The sequence below is a fragment of the Sarcophilus harrisii genome, chromosome 4 (assembly GCF_902635505.1).
Source record: "Sarcophilus harrisii chromosome 4, mSarHar1.11, whole genome shotgun sequence".
NCBI lineage: Eukaryota > Metazoa > Chordata > Mammalia > Dasyuromorphia > Dasyuridae > Sarcophilus > Sarcophilus harrisii.
Window position 1 is genome coordinate 141,097,068 of NC_045429.1, and position 17,492 is coordinate 141,114,559.

The following is a 17,492-nucleotide window of genomic DNA, read 5'->3' on the forward strand; positions in this document are numbered from 1 at the left end:
ATTGAGTTCTTCCTGACTCCAGTTTCAGTATCTAGTCCCCATTCTGGAAAAAAAAATTGCAGCAGGAGAAATCTCAGATATAGAATTTAGAATTAGTACAGCTGTGGGTGATGGGGAATTCTAAGGTATGACCATTTCTGTGGGTGGCTGAAGTAGGTCATGAGGTTTGAGGAAGTTAATTAACTGTAACTAGGGCTGAAAAGGCATCAATATACATGTTAAGGTTCCTGCACATGAGGAAGTGAATTTTGGTGAGAAAAAAAAAGGATGTGATTCATTTAGAGAACACCTTAATAAAGAATGGAGAATGACCTGAAGGGAGTACAGGACAGGAATAAACTACATTAAAGTTTGCATGAAAATGAAAGTAATTTTCAAGTGACAAAGTATAAAAATGTTTAAAAAGATGGTTTTTGGCAATTCATTTACCACAAATGATATTTTTTGGTAATTAAGGACCTTAATTTATTAAAATACAATTGTTGGTCCTTGGGAGAAAAACAATAAAAAGTATATTGTGTGCCAAGTCATATTATTTCATCTGCCAGCCGAAAACAAGGCATATCTTTCATTGAAATGACTCTAAATCGTACTAAGTCAGAATCTTCCAGATTTCTTAAAATAATTGTCTTATTCTGCCCGAAGCAACCACGGTTTTTAAAGCACTGTTAGATTGCATTGCTAAGCACTTTCCAAATAAAATATTTGTTTCAGTAAGCATACATTTTCCCATGTTTTGCTTGTAAACATTGGTTTTCATGTCAAATGAAAATGGAAGCTTCACTGTGGTGGGGCAATTAAAATGCCCATGGGTTTTCAAATATTTCCACAGACCAACCGCCTCTTATATCCTAGTTGCTGGCCATTCTGTCACTGAGGGAGATCTTTAAAAAAAAAAAAACCTCTAGTTGCTTTCTGATAGAAATCTTTAACACCCCCCCCCAAAAAAAGCCCATCATATAAAAGCACTACCCCTAAAATTTAAAAAAATTCTTGGGCCTCCTTACAAGAATTCATTTTCAACATAATTAGAGCATTGATTGAAATTATTGTAGATCTGGATTCAGAGATCTGAGTTCAATCCTTGAGGATGTTAGACTAGATGACCTAAAAGTTTTCATTCAGCTCTAAATAAATGAGCCTTTTATTTTTTAACACCACTTTCACCTAAGATTGTAGTCTTTAGACATACCATAAATGTAAGATTTATCTCTTTAGGCAAAGAGAAGAAAAACAATATTTTGATTGAATTGACTCATTGTTGAATTAGTTTCAGTGTGGTGCAATTGATGAACCTGATCAGAATTCAAAATTTGCAGTAATGAAGTAGGGAAAAACCTTGTGGAGGCCATCTTTTTTATGTACTAAAGGGAAGAATATTTTTAATACATTTACCTTTAAACATCAATGAGCCTGGTGCCCTGATCCATTGACCAGAAAGCAAACTCCTAGAAGTTCTCAGTTTTTGCAGAGGAAGGTTCTTTTCCTCTGTATTCATCTTCTCAGGATCCTGAGGAAAGTGGTTTGAACAATTGTAATACTGCCTCCCCAAAGGAGTATGGGAGGCAAGGAGACCAAACAATAAGAGAGAAAACAATAGCAATTTACAATCACATTGTACTTACCATAAGTTTTGTATAAATGCTGTAGGATCATAGGATCCGGAACCAAAATGAACTTTAGAAGGCATCTAAATTAAGCCTGGGATTTTACAGATGAGGATGCCAAGGAACAGAGAAAGAGTCTCATTTCATCTCATTATCTCATTTAATCTCATTATCACATTTAATCCTTACAATATGATGTACAATCCAATTATAATGTCCATTGTGCAGATAAAGAAACCAAGGCTTTAAAAAAAAGAAAAGAAAAAAAAAAAGCCAAGACCCAAGTGAAGTCCAAGGTCATACAGAGTGATGGAAGCACATCTTGGATATAAATTTTCTGAATCCAGTTGCTGAATCAGAGAGCCAAGTACACAAATCTCTACAAACTCCAGGCCATGCATCCATGCTACAATAAAGTCACTAAACACTTTTTAGAAAGGCCTAGCCTCCACTTAGAAAACTAGTACTTATATCTGAGCAATTCTGATAGAAGAGATACAGGATCTCTCTTCTGTTTTATGAAGGTTCACTGATTGAGAACTGCAAGCTGAATAAAGTATAGATTTTTCTACACATCACAAAAATCAAAGAACTTAAATCATCTCAGCATAAAAAAACTAGCTTACCCTCTTGAAACAAAACTCTAAAAGTCATATTTTGTATTACCTGAAAGTTTACGTAGCAGCTCAATCTTTGATATAGGGTTAATAAAATCAAAGAACAGTAGGGAAAAGAAACTAAACTTTGCTTTCTTGATTCCATATTTCATTTATTTTTATTTACTTTAGCTGCATGAGGAAAGGTTGAAAATAAATGTTATATTAATAGCCAACTTTTGCTTTTAAAAAAATAAGAACTGCTTTACACATTTTAAAACTATTTAATATCTTACTATGTAAAAACAAAGGCCTGCCTTTGACAGACCATTGTATTCTGTTGACACAGTGAGCAAGCCTATAACAGTAAAAGAATTGGCTCACAAGTTATTCCAGTTATCTTAGAAGGGAACATGAATTGAGGCTATTTAGAGATCAGAACTCTAAATTATGACCCCCTTCATAATTATGTCCAAAATTCAATATCCTTGGGGTTTTTTTAAGTATTTACATAGTACTCACTGTGTCCCATGGAATTTATGGGGTGCATAGGAGGGCTAGAGCTTCCAGTGTGAAAGCTTGCTGAGTCCTTTTCAGGGATTCCTCTACTTTTTGTGTCTACCTGATTCACCTAACTCTCACCCATGGCTCTAAGAAGCTATAGTATGTTCAATTGCTACACACTGGTAAACTATCCTGGTAGACAGACTAAACTAGGTTGAAGGTAGCCAAGAGACTTCAGACTTGTTGGTGAAGTAGGGGGATGTCTACCCTCAAGTATATAAAGACTTTCTCCAACAGAGTGGGTGGATGAGAATAATTCATTCCAAAGGCCGTAAAAGTGGCTGAAACAGATACTGTGGAGACCTTACAGCTAGGTTAGACATCAAAGACAACAGTAATTCATCCACTGCATCCCAGTTCTCCTGACTTTTATCTTGCCACTGAATGTTGATAACTCAAGAGAATGAGACTCATAATTTTGTTCAGTTCTGCCTCACTTAAATCTAATTCATGCACAAGTTAAAATATCATCCTGTGATGCTATTGGTTCTCCTCAAAAATAAAAGACAAAAACAATTATGTACCAGGTACTGTGACAAGCACTTCTTATAAATATTATCTCATTTGGTCATCACAACAAACCCAGTAGGTGAGTGCTATTACAATTGAGGAAAATAAGGCAAACAGTGGTTAAATGACACAGGTATTAAGTGTCTGAGGTTAGATTCAAACTCAATTTTTCTTGACTCCAGACCCATGACTCTAACTACAATACCACCAGCTACTTTGTTTTTTTATTGTTCTTTGTACTGTGAATAAGAAGCATTTTAATGAAATGTAATATATACATTAAGTAGGAATAAGAATTATATGTGTGTGTATATATATAAAATATGAATATAACATGAATGTATAGGCCTTCTAAATTAAGTTAAATATGTCAACCTTATTATAAAAGCATAAAAAAGGAGGATTTGCTTTTATTCCAGTACTCTATCGAGGTCTATATCCATATATCCATATACCCAAATAGTCTACACCTGAAGCATTATCCCAAAAATACAACCAGCTACAGAAAGCTCTACATAAAGGCATTAATTCTCTTCCCAACCTTAACTTTGAAATGATAAATTGCCATCTAAAATGGGAGGTTGTGGAGCTGATTACAGACTTTTTTATTTTATATAGCATTTTATTTTTCCCTAATTTTTAACATTTGTTTTTAAAACTAAGCAGAAGTTTCTTTCCTCCCCAACCCTTCCCCCTCATATTGAAAGTGCAAGCAATTCTATACAGGTTATACATGTATAGTCATGCAAAACCTTTCCATAATAGTCATGTTGTGAAAGAAAACACTGACCTCCCCCCCCAAAAAAAAAAAAAACTCAAGGAAAACAAAGTTTCATCGGTATGAGTATTATTTGTCATCATAAGTCCTTCAGAGTTGTCTTAGATCATTGTGTTACTGAGAATAATTATATCATTCACAGCTTTGTATATAGTACATTCCATTTTGTTTGAATTAGTTCATGGAAGTCTTTCCAAGTTTTTCTGCACATCATTTCTTATAGCACAATAGTATTCAATCACAGTTTATTCAGCTATTCCCCAATTGATAGGTATTCCCTCAATTTCCAATTCTTTGCCCTCAAAAAAGAGCTGCTATAAATATTTTTGTTCGTATAAGTCCTTTTCCTTCTTGTTTTTGTTTTTTAACTTTTTTGGGATGCAGACCTACTAGTGGTATTGCTGGGTTAAAGGTATTTATGGTTTTATAGCCTTTTGGACATAGCTCCAAATTGCTCTTATAGAATGGCTGAATCAGTTCACAACGCTACAAACAAAGTATTTTATGTTCCATTTTTCCCAGTCACCATTTATATTCAGATTTTATTTTTCAAATTTAAACCATTTTCCTGTGAAGAATACTAAGGCATTACATACTTGCTCACTCTCTCCCAAAGGCACAGGATCAAAGACTTTGAAGGCATATTAAAGACTATCCACCCAGTCCAAGCCTTTCAAATTTACAGGTAAAGAAAAAGAGGGACAAGGAGATAAAGTCTAAAGTCATACAACAAGATAATGTCAACGGCAGACTAGAATTCAGGTGTCAGGTGTCCTTTTTCCAACTCCTACTATATATAAAGTCCCTGCTTTGAGTAGTGTTGTATAGAAGTTTCACAGAAAATTCTCAGAGGGGAAAAACAGAAACTAAAAACCATAGTTATATTAAACCGATGATAATAACTAACACAAGGCGAGGCAGATGAAAGAACTCAATAGAGTGTATTGTAGTTATTGTCTTTTCTTTTCATTTGTATCATTCTCTCATAATGTTTATGTAACTACTTGGAAAATCAGCCTCACCTGCCCATTCCCCATCGTTTAGCAGCAAATTTTCTTTAAAGAGATGGTTTATGTTATAAATGTTCATTGAATGTCACTAAAAGGTGTGTGTATGGGACAACTTAATTCATAAATATTCCAGCAGTGCTATTATAAGGTATAAGCTACAGCTGACTGAACTGAAATGAATAGTAAAATAAGAATGTGAGAAAGCCACCAAGATACCAATGGGTACTCCCACATGAAAAGAATACTCCTCTCATCTTATAGAAATCTGTTCTCCACTTCCCTTTTTTGTGTTAATATGTACACCAGTATCTTTGTGTACATTTCAGGATAGAGTTTTAACAGCAATGCAATCAGAGGCCAGATTGTTTTTCATACTCAAGAAAAAGTTCTGTTTTTGACTTAATTTTTAAATTAATATCCTACTTTTCAAGTGTTCTTAAAATTTTCAGATCACTGAGTGGTCAGGATATTCATTCCTAAGCTCATGAATAATATTTTCTCCATTCAAGCCTGGTCTTTGAGGTAATTTGGTCTTGAAACACATTCAAGATCCTCCATAGCTTCAACTTCAGGTACCTCCTGACTAAGGGAGAAACTACAATAGGCTAGTTTTCATCATTAATCTAAGAATGATACATAAGGAATACACCTGGGAAGTGGTAATTATTCTAGGATATATAATAGGATATATAATCTTCTCAGCTAACAAGTGTTCTGAGAATGCCCAAGATAGAAACTTCTGCTATTTTCTGGGGTATGGAGTCTGTGTATGTGTGAGTGAGATGGGGATGGGAAACAAAACTTTTTGTAAAAATTAGAAAAGAAAAAAATCTGTACAGCTTTTGGCATGCAAACTTATGGTGTTACATGTAACTAGGCTTTCAAAGAAAACTGTTAATTCCTAAGATGCTAAAAAGGGAGGAGAAATACAATATATCACATTTAGGAAAGGAACCTCTCAAAATGGGAGCTGCATTTGAAATTTCAGTCTATAATAAATTATAATAATAATTTGATATATCACAGCCTCATTTTTATAGACAGGATTTCCTACATCAATAGAACCTTGAACCATGAGGAGACACAGCCATAAATATAAGACAATTGACTAATGAAATAGACTACCTAGGACATCCCCAGCTCAACCTGTTGATGGACTTGGCACCTAGTAAAAAGTTCACTGATCCTAAATATCCCAAATCAATTTCCACATGTTCCATAAAACTTTCCTTCATCTTTCAGAGATCAGTAATCTCACAGCTCCTTTGAACCACCATAGCTCTTTGTCCCTCTTTTGCTGCCTTGTATTATAATACCTTGTATTACAGATATTAATCTATTAAATGTAAGCTCTATATACATTGTGCACAGTAACAGCAAGAATGTGCGATGATCAACTATGAAAGGCTTGGTTCTTCTTAGTAGTTCAATGATCCAAAGCAACGTCAACAGATTTTGGACAGAAAATTCCATCTTCAAACAGAAAAAGAACTAAGGAGACTGAATATATATCAATACATGTTATGTTTCACTTCTTTTTCTGTTTTTTATCTCTCCCATGGTTTATTCCTTTTGCTCTGATTTTTCTCTCCCAAGATAATTCATGTGTGTTATTTAACTCAAAGTGTATTAAAAATAAATAAACTAAAAAAGAAATAAGCTACATGAAGGCAGGAGTCTGCCATATATCTTCTTTGAATTCCTTGCAGTCTTTGACCTGTTTCTTGTTCAATAAATATTCATTGAATGAAGAAATGGATAAATCAATGACAATTTAGGATCATGTAATATTACTAAGAGGAGAGGGGTAATTTCTCTTTTCTGCTCAAATTTTAAAAGAATTTGCAAAGAAAAAGACATCAATTAAAAAATCTCTCTTCATTTCTGACTTTAAATATTTAAAGGAGATTTTATGCCACTAAGAAAAGCTGAAGCTTCCAAAAAAAACACCACCAGATAGTTGGCTGACTTTTCACAAAAATTAGGCAGGATTTTTTGGCAACAACCAAAAAGAAATGTTGCAGCCAAAATATTGACAGCTGCCAATGGAATGGAAAAACTTTCAGTTAAACAGTATTTTAGGACAAAGCATCTTCATCCCCATTCTCTAAAAGTATGAACTTTTATTGTTACCAGAAAACCATTAGATGCAACCTCTTCCTTAGAAAACTAAGAGTAGTAGTTCAAAATTTGAATTTGAGTTGTTCAAACCCTCCATCTTTTCCACATAAACAGAACTCTCTTTTATATTGCTTCTTTGCTCAGTAAGTCCACTACAAAATTATGTATGGACAAAAATTTAGTATAATGCAAGTATTACTGAACTAGAAGCCAAGATACCTTGTTAAAGTTTTCTAGTTCTGTAAATAATAAACAAATTACCTCTTTTTGTGATCAATTTTCTAGGAATATACATACCCACCCCCAAAGCTGCTGATAAATTGAAATGATGCACGTGAAAGCATTTTTAAATTGGCATGCAATTTTATAAGCCCCCCACCAAGTCAATAAGATAAATCTGTATCTTATTACTATGCACTGCAAATCCATTCAATTCTGGATACAGTTAAAAATCCTGATACATTCAAAAAAAATAATATATCTTAGTGTCTTAGTATTCATATTGTATTCCGATAAGAGAAATATATACATATGTATAAATATATATGCATATGCACATACACACTCTCATATATGTGTGTGTGTTTCCAAAGTGATTAAGACAACTCCTCATAATGGCAGATCTTTCTGACCAAAAATTACATTCCTGAAAGTGAAAATAAGCCAGTCTGTACAATTTTTCTAGAACCACAATAGATTGGAGTCAACAAATTCATTTTCAACAAAGATTTATTAAGTGCTAAACATTCAGAATAAAAAGAAAAGAATAATTATGCCTGCTCTCAAGGAGCTTATAATCTAATAAGGAAGGTCAGGAGAAGAGAAAGAGACAAGAACATTGGAGCAATCTGATATATTTTCTTATGAAATATAAAATATGAATGAACTTTACTGTGGAATATAATCATTTCCTTATTGAAATTGTAAATCAATTATAAACACACTCTGTGGCATTCAATTGTCAAATTGTCAAACCAGAAATTTTTCACTCAAAAAAGAAATTTTATTAAAACATTTCCAATTTTACATTTGCAAAATTAAAAAACCAAGTAATGTCCATATGAGATTGTATATGGGGGAAGAGATGCATGTGTATGTATTATGTGGGATAGAAGTATATGTCAGATGAAATAAGTGCAGTAGACATGATCATTTTATCTCACATTCCTTTTCTATTGGAAATTTTTAAAATTTTCTATGTCTCTATAAAATTGTTTTATAGACATATAGACATATAACACATATGCTATATATACATTTTGAGACACAATAGAAATAATTTTAAATGGATATTATGATTTGTCCATTTCAATCTCTTACATGACCTTGAATATATATTTAGTTATCTTAAGTCTCTAAACAGAAAAGAAAAAACTAAATTTTTTTGTTCTTTTAAATGAAAACATTAATTGAAACCATGCTAAAGTTATTTTTAGAAAATAATTAAGACAAATCAAAGGTAATTCATTTCACTAAATTTCAAAAGAAGACAAAGTTCAAACTGAGAGGATATTGTAAATTTCATTCTTTCATTTAGCAAATATTTGCTAACATCTCATTATGTCCCATGTTAAAGATTGGAATTAGGAGGAATGCAGAGAGTAAAGAACAATGTGTGTTCAAAAAAAGAATTATTGAATTCCATTCTGGTGCCTAATTTAAGCTGAGTTGTTTCCTGGACTCCTTTGCCATCCATATCTCTCCCAGATAACATGGGTTTTGAAACAGCTAAAAATCGCACAGGAAGGAGTGTGAGGAGGTATCCAGAGGCTGCAGCTGGGAACCTGGGATGAGAATTGACTAAGGCTGCCACATCTTCTTTCCTTGCCAAACACACATACACACACACACACACACACACAACGTGTGTGTGTGTGTGTGTGTGTGTGTGTAGATATAGATATAGATATATACACATACACATATACATACACACACCCCACACTACACCACATGCTGAGGAACACCCTCCATGAAATCTGTGTATTTGAGAATTGTGAATATAAATAGAAAAGTAAAATATGCTCCTGCTCTGAAAAGAGCTCACATTCTAATGATGGAGGACACCATAGTGAAGAGGTTTCAGCTATAAATCTGATAAAAAAGTTCCATGATCCTTAGAGTACCATAGCAAAACAGATGATAATGCATACTTTTTAATGTCATTTCTGCTGAAAAATCCTATCACTTTCAGATGTTGATCCATTTGACAAAGCTGAGGGATTCATTTTCTTGTTTTTTTTTTTTTTTTTTTTTTTTTTTTTTTTGCTTTGCTGAGACAATTGGGGTTAAGTGACTTGCCTAGGATCGCACACCTAGGAAGTGTTAAGTGTCTGAAGCCAGTTTTGATCAGATTCTTCTGACTTCAGGGCTGGAGCTCGATCCATTGCCTACCTCGCTGTTCTGAATTAAATTTTTAAAAAATTTGTTTCTTTTCTCCCTAGGTCTTCAATAGTTATGATTGCAGCATTCATGGAAGCAATTGCCAAGCTGTATCTTCCCAAAGGGTGCTTTATGAAAATGGTAGCTACAGGAGCAGGATGATAGCAGAAGTGTGAAGAAAATGCTGTCACTTCCAAGACTCTTGAGCTTACCTGCCAATTTATGACAGCTGGTAACAGTAAGCATTTGGTGTAGTGATATTGAAAAAAGTGGGCCCCTTCTCCATAGTAATTGCTCACCTCAATGATGGCTGAGAGGCCCAAACTGAAGAAGGACCAGGATATAAGACAGAGTGCTGCTACTGGATAGAAAGATCTGGGCTGTCTTTATCTAAGTGGTAGTGGTTTAACTTGCCTGACATTCACCACTTCCTATTTCTCCCTTAGGGTACTTTGATGCTTCACCAAAACATTACAGGGAAACTAAGAGAAACTTCTTTTTTCTTTTTTTCTTTTTCTTTTTTTTTTTGCTGAGGCAATTGGGATTAAGTGACTTGCCCAGGGTCATACAGCTAGGAAGTGTTAAATGTCTGAGGCTAGATTTGAAAACAGGTACTCCTGACTTCAGGGCTGGTGCTCTAGAGAAATTTCTATCTATAGGCAGATAAATTTGATGTTAAAGAAAATTTCAATACATTTTTCTCAGTGATGATAAAAATCTGATTCCCAGGAAAAATATGCAAGCAAACAGGAAAAGACCCAAGAAAAAAGGAAGATGAAAAGTGTTTAGAATGAAATATGATTTTTTGTCTTAGACAAATGAAGGATGGAGGGGAAAGGGGGAAAATTTGTCCCTTAACAAATTGACTTGATTACTTTTTAAAGGAATCAAAAATGAAACTTAAAGTCCTCAGCTATGAGCCTGTATTGTTTTTCCCTTTGTACAGTGCCTGGCACATAGTAAGTGCGTAATAAATATCTTGTATTCGTTCATTCCCAAGTAGAAGCACTTGTTTATAAGAGATTCAATAGATTCAATTTAAAGAGAAAGGAATACAGTAACACCTCAATATTTGTCATCAATTGGTTCCAGAAGGCAGGACAAGTGGCAAAAATGACAAGTACCTAATAAATTTTTCTCATAAAAAGCACATCTCCAGATCACAGCTTAACTATCCTTCCCTACCCCAAAGGTGCAAATGGGGCTTCCAGATGGGAAGAAACAAGCCAGCCCAGATGAGCCAGGTTCCTCCTTTCTCGGCCCAACTCACTTTCTGAGAGGACCCAAGACCTTTATACTCTCCCCCCACTGAATGCCTCCTAGGTTTCTTGGGGAGGGGAAGCCTTATGTGGAAGCAGAAGCTAAGATCCTGAGCTCTCCCCCATCTGGTGCTCAGAGCTTCTAGCAGTCCTGGGTCCTCCATGCCCATCACCTTCTTCTGGGTTCCCACCTCTGCAGCTCCTGCTCTGATTCTCCTCCTACTGAGCATGTCTGCCACTCTGTACCCCTTCCAGTATTACTGATTTTGAAGCAGGAAGACTATGTAATGCAGCCACCTTGTCCTGCAGTAATTGCCCCTCAACTTACCCCAGACCACACAACCTCATCATCACGGGCTCCACTTTAACAGTCCTGCACGCTGCTGACCTTGCTGGGGAGGAGCTGCCCATCACCAAAGGTAATAAATCATTACCACAACATCAAAAACTGAGCAATCCACCTGGTCAACCTCTCATCCCTCCTGCTCAACTAAGGCAACAGCCAAGTGCTGAACAAGTGTCAAATGATGAAGCCTTTTTTTTCTTGTCAAAGTTTCAAAGCAGAAGAGTGCCCAAGTACCACCATATTTGCATCTCATTGTTTATGATATGAGATCTAAGAACCTGCCTTCATTAAATTCAAATCAGCATTGGTAGAAAAATGACACAATTTAAACCATGGAACATGGATGAAAGAGATCTGCACAAAGGTACAAAATAATAGTGGATTGTTGCCATAACTAAAATTTGAATCTTTGTCTATAAACCATTCAATCTCCTATTTCAGTGTAAGATCTTCCAAAGAGATCTAGACACTGATTCTATTCAAACAAATGGAGAAGTGAAAATTTCTCTCTCAGCACTACCTCCCTCATCTGTTAGTGCTACTTCCCTCAAGTGAAGCAGAGGTCAGTATAAAAGTTTTAAGTGTTCTTGTGAGGATATATCTTGTCCACTAGTCAGGTCTTTAAGGCAAGCACAGGGAACAAAATGATGCTGATGAGAATGGATGAGTCTTTCAAGGCATTTGATGATTTCATAATCAGGAACAGCAAGGCTGGTAATATTTAGGCCCAACATCCGTGAAACCACCTCCCTGAAGTCCACCAGCTGAAATAACAAAAAGAATCAAAATATCATAGTGATAAAAGAGAACCAGCCAAAGAGAATAATAAACTCTGTAGGATCATGCAAAATGAACAAAATAAATTCATTGAACAAATTTATCTTTTAAAAAATTGATGAAGATGAAATTTGTTCTTAGAATTTTTTTTCCTTTTGCATATTTTCTTTTTTTTTTATAAATTCATGAGTAGCCCAATTTTCCCTCCCAACTATCACACCACATCACCAAATGAAAAACAAAAACAAAGATGCATAGTCAAGCAAAACAAATCCCCCAAAACTGGGACACTGATACATTGTTGGTGGAACTGTGAGCAGATCCAACCATTCTAGAGAGCAATTTGGAACTATGCTCAAAAAGTTATCAAACTGTGCATACCCTTTAATCCAGCAGTGTTACTACTGGAAGTATATCCCAAAGAGATCTTAAAGGAGGGAAATGGACCCACATGTGAAAAAATATTTGTGGCAGCCCCTTTTGTAGTGGCAAGAAACTGGAAACTGAATGGATGCCCATCAGTTGGAGAATGGATGAATAAATTATGATTATATAAATGTTATGGAGTAGTATTGTTCCATAAGAAATGACCAGCAGGATGATTTCAGAAAGGCCTGGAGAGACTCACATGAACTGATGCTGAGTGAAATGAGCAGAACCAGGAGATCATTATACACTTCAACAACAATACTATATGAGGATCAATTCTGATGGAACTGGCTATCTTAATCTTTGTTTTAGTTGCCTGAGACAGTGAGTGGTTAAATGATAGGACACATAGCTAGTAGAGATCATAGGTAAAATGTGAACCCAGGTATTCTCAACCGAGACTAACTCTCTGTTGACTAAGTCATACTGATTGTTAAGATGTTGCTAAATAAAACAAAATAAAATTTTTATAAATAAAAAAATTCAAGGAAAATATCTCAGCTTTTGGAAAGATAAGTGGTCATGGAGTTAGGACTGGAAGGAACCTTAAAATTCTAATGTCCTTATTTTATAGATGAGGAAGTTGGGTTATGGATCAGCTAAGTGATTTTCCAAAGGTTACACAGCAAGTAAATAGTTTCAAATCCAGGGATAATTGCTACAAGGAAGCATAGATAGATTCAATAAGAGCGAGTCATGCTAAACCAACCTCATTTTCTTTTTCTTAAGAGGGTTATTGTGTTAATTCAAAAAGTAGTGAATAATGGATTAATATCAACTTAAAGATCTCTATCACAGTTTGATTCTGTTCAATACTTTTCTATTCAATAAGCATTTATTAAATGCCTACCATTGTAGACACTAGGAATACAAAGACAAAAATGGTGACTGACATATATTGAGCATTTAATGTTTGATGACAACTTGATTCTGTTGGGGGAAAACATGTACCAAAAAATAAAATGTAAAAAAAATTAAAAAGTACCAAAAAATAAAAAATATAAACTTTTAAAAATGTAAAAAAATAAACATGTACCAAAAAATAAAATGTAAAAAAAAAACATGTACCAAAAAAAATGTAAATATAGATACAAAGTGGTTTCCAGGAATTTTTGTTTTTTGTTTTGTTTTGTTTTTATGAAAAGGGCCAATGAAATCACAGGTGAAGTCTTGACTCATACATGAATTGGATTTAAATGAAGCATAGTTGCACAATCATTAAGCCTCATTAGCCTCTCTTTTCCCAAGTCACTGAAGTCCAGTGGCAAGGTACAAGTCAGGATGAATGGAGATGGTACAGGATGCAGTTGATGACTGATAAGCTCTAAGCAGAACTTTAGCCATCTTCCAACCATCCAAGGGAGCTTGAAGTAGACACCCTTCTACTTCACTGACTGGTTTATGCTCCATTGGTTATCCTCAACCTGCTTTAGCCTGCCTAGTAAGATGGTTTAGGATGTAAAGTATGGTTTACTTGGTTTACCAGGAGAGTATATCCACTACACATGCTACATCTTCGTGGAGTCACAGGTGAAAGTTGAGTGCTAGCTAGACACCAAAGATGAATAAGCAGCCCTAAAAGGGCTCTTGGCAAGCCCTCATGCCAGAGATGCCAGTCCTCCTCAAACTCCCCTACACCCTAATTTTTCTGGGCTTCTAGGAGTAGGTCAATTACAACCAATGAGATCATAAGAGGCTTCCAAGTTACTAAGTCTTGTACTTAGTATTTCCAAGTACTAAGTCTTCTTCCACATCTCTTGTATCAGTCTCTTCACTCTATTACCACCACCCTCATTCAAACCCTAAGCATCACTCATCTGGACTTTTGGACTAATTTTCTAATATGACTTACTGCTTCAATTTTCTTCCATCTTTAGTTCATCTTTTACTCAGCTGCTAGAGTGACATTTTTCTTTTCTAAAGCATGGGTTGAACCACAGAGCACTCTCCACAATAAAGTCAAAATGACTCTCTATTACCTCTAAGATCAAGTACAAACTACTCCAACCTGCCCTTTCAAACCAATTATCATGCATTATTTCCTTTCACACACTCTACAATACAGCTAACGTGATCGTCTTGCTATTTTTCATGAATGACTTTCCATATTCCATTTCTAAGCTTTTATATTGGCTGCCTCCCATGCCTGAAACGCATTCCTTCCTTCCCTCTTCTTCACAGAATCCCTTGTTTTTGTCAAATCTAATTTTGAGCCTCACCTTCAACATGAAACCATTTGATTCCTCTACTTATCCAATTGTTTCCAGTTCTTAATGCCCTCTCCTAAAAAAATTACATGCATATATCTGTATTGCAAATATTTGTATATATATATATATATATATATATAGTCACACATATGTTTATGTGTCTATACACATGAGTATATACGCATCTATTATGTATAGGAATACTGTAAATATACATTATAAATGTGTGCATTGAGTATGCATATAATGTATATGTGTATGAATATTGTTTTTCAGTCATGTGTGATGACCCCACTTGGGGTTTTCTTGTCAGAGATACTGGAGTAGTTTCCTATTTCTTTCTCAGCACATTTTAAATAAGGAAGTAAGGCAAAAAGAGTTAAATTATTTACCCAGGATCACACAGCTAGTAAGTATCTGAAGTCAAATTTGAACTCAAGGAGATGAGTCTTTCTGACTCCAGGCACAGCACTCTATCCACTGTACTTACCTAACGTCTCCTTATATATTATGTATGTAACTATGTAGGTATCTATAATGTATATTATGTATATGTGTCTGTATATGTAATTTGGTTCTCCAGGACACTCTCCTTCCTTATTAAGGTATGATCTCTTTCATGACCTTTCCTTAATTCCTTCTTTTTCGGTTTCTTTTTAAGTTAGCCATGAGGCAAAGAGGTAACAGCTTATCCAATTATTACTCCCACATTATTATTATGTCATTCCGATATTCAAAGAAATCCTAAGGGATCCATTCTCTCTTCTCTGGGAAGTTGTTCAAATAAGTTGATAACTTTCCTCCTTTAAATATGAGGCCTCCTCCCGAAACCTTACTCTGGAAAATATTGCAGTCTTAAATCTCTTTTCTATGTGGATTTTTTCCAATTTATCCTTTTAATCCTCTATCCAAAGCACTAGTACACACAGCTTAACAGTTCATCAATATTTTAATAATATAAAGATTAAAGCTAGCTGTGAAAATTGGACTATTGCTACATCTTAGCAGATAAAAGAGACTCCATGTTTGTCCACTGATTAACCAGTTTAGTCAGCTTCATTCAGACAAGGAATATTGGGGTCTCTTGGTTATCAGTTTAGCAAACTTCATCTAATCAATGCATGAAAAATTTGTTGTCTTACTTCACAATGCTCTTGTGATCAATAAGGGAAAGGAGGGTTGCAATTCAGGCTTCCTACTAACTGACTGTTTTCCAAAGCCCCTCCTTCTTGGGTGCTGGAGAATCAATCCAAAAATCATAACTAGACAGAATAGCAGAGACCTAGAGTTCTGTACTATTGACTGGGATTCAGATCTTATTATATGCCTTTGTTCCTTTGTAATTCTTTGCCTGTGTTCCTTCTGAATGCCTTACCCATGTTCTTCTCACACAAATTTATAAAGAAAAATGGCCAAAAATGTATGGCTTAGTCAATCATTGAGAAAGAAAACAAGGCTGCTCTCTCATTCCAAGAGCCATGGAAAACAAAGTGATATGAGAAAAACTTTCCCCTGTGGACAGGAACAACCATCATTCAGAGCAGACAACTGTCTTTGCCCTTGATCACCAAGCATCTCTATAACCTCTTCTGCTATTGTTTAACACTATCCTAAACACAGTCACCATCTCCAGCTCCCCAACTTTCCATACCTACAGAGTCTGCAAACCAACCCTCTACTTGCTCCCACCATGTTGCTGTTAACTGCCACAATATCTTACCCTGCCTTTTTCCAGCAGCACTGCCAAATTCAAGTCAGAAGACTTCCTAGAGCCAGATGTGGCTTCAGGAAAGCTTTTTTTTTTAAATTTTTGCAAATTCTCCCTCCCTCCACACTCACTACAAGTTTCTGAGAAAAAGTGGTTATTCCTACAGCTATTTATTAATTTAATAACTTGGACATACTCTACATCATATAGATCTACATTCATGAATGAATGTATGTATGTATATATGAGTTTAGAATCTGAGTGATTAGAACAATAGTGGTGCCCTCAAAAGTTATAGGAATGTCGAGAAACTGGGAGAATTGGGAAGGAAATATAAGGAGTTCTCTTACGAATATATTGTTTGACATGCCTAAGAGAAATCCAGTTAGTATTGTACAATGGACAACTGGTGATGCAAGATAACAAGTAGATGAAAGATAGCAAGTAGAGCTGGATCTATACATCTAAGAGTCAAAACACAAAAACAACAGTAGAACCCATGAGAGCTGATGAGATAACCAAGAAAATGAGTGTTGCATGATGAGAAGATAACCCATGAGAGAGCTGTGGAATATACTTAGGCAAAGGGAGTGGAGCAAGAATGCTGATCTAGTAAAAGAGACAAAGTAGATTAACAGGAAAGAGAACTAGGAAAGAGTAATTTAACAAAAATTCATGGAAAGAAAATATCCAGGAGTAGAGGATGGTCAAAAATGTCAAATGATGCAGAGTAGTTAAGAAAAATGAGACTTGAGTTAAGGTTTTAGGATTTTGCTTTAGAGGATATCAATAGCTTTGGAGAGAACAGTTTTAGTGGAATGATGAAGTCAAAAGTCAGGCTGTAAGTGGAAGAAATGAACATAACTTTTTCTAAAAAAAAAAAAAAACACTTTTTGTGAGATATATGACAATAGTTTGATGAGATAATATAAGCAAAAAGTTGGGTTTTGTTTTTAAAGATAGGGTGATCTGGGCATGATTGTGGACAAAATAACAGATGATAAAAATCATATAAGAATAAATATTAATTTAAAACTGGAATAAGGGATGATAAGATGGGCAAATGCATAGGAGATAGGAATAACTAAAGAATAAAAGCAAAGGGATTAATATCACCAAGGAAATAGGACAGCTTATCTAGTTATTTAGATGAAGGTATTGATGGCATATTTATAACATTTATGGGTTAGATGAA

The 17,492-nt window shown here is 35.0% G+C and overlaps 1 protein-coding gene across 1 annotated transcript in view; it reads right to left on the bottom strand.

The window, feature by feature from the left end:
- Positions 1–10,131: 10,131 nt before the first annotated feature.
- CCDC170 (coiled-coil domain containing 170) overlaps positions 10,132–17,492 on the bottom strand; it is a 114,880-nt gene continuing 107,519 nt past the window's right edge. The window contains exon 11 of the mRNA XM_031937619.1: positions 10,132–11,937. Coding sequence (XP_031793479.1) covers positions 11,737–11,937 — 201 coding nt within the window. The 3' untranslated portion in view covers positions 10,132–11,736. The remainder of the gene's footprint in view (positions 11,938–17,492) is intronic.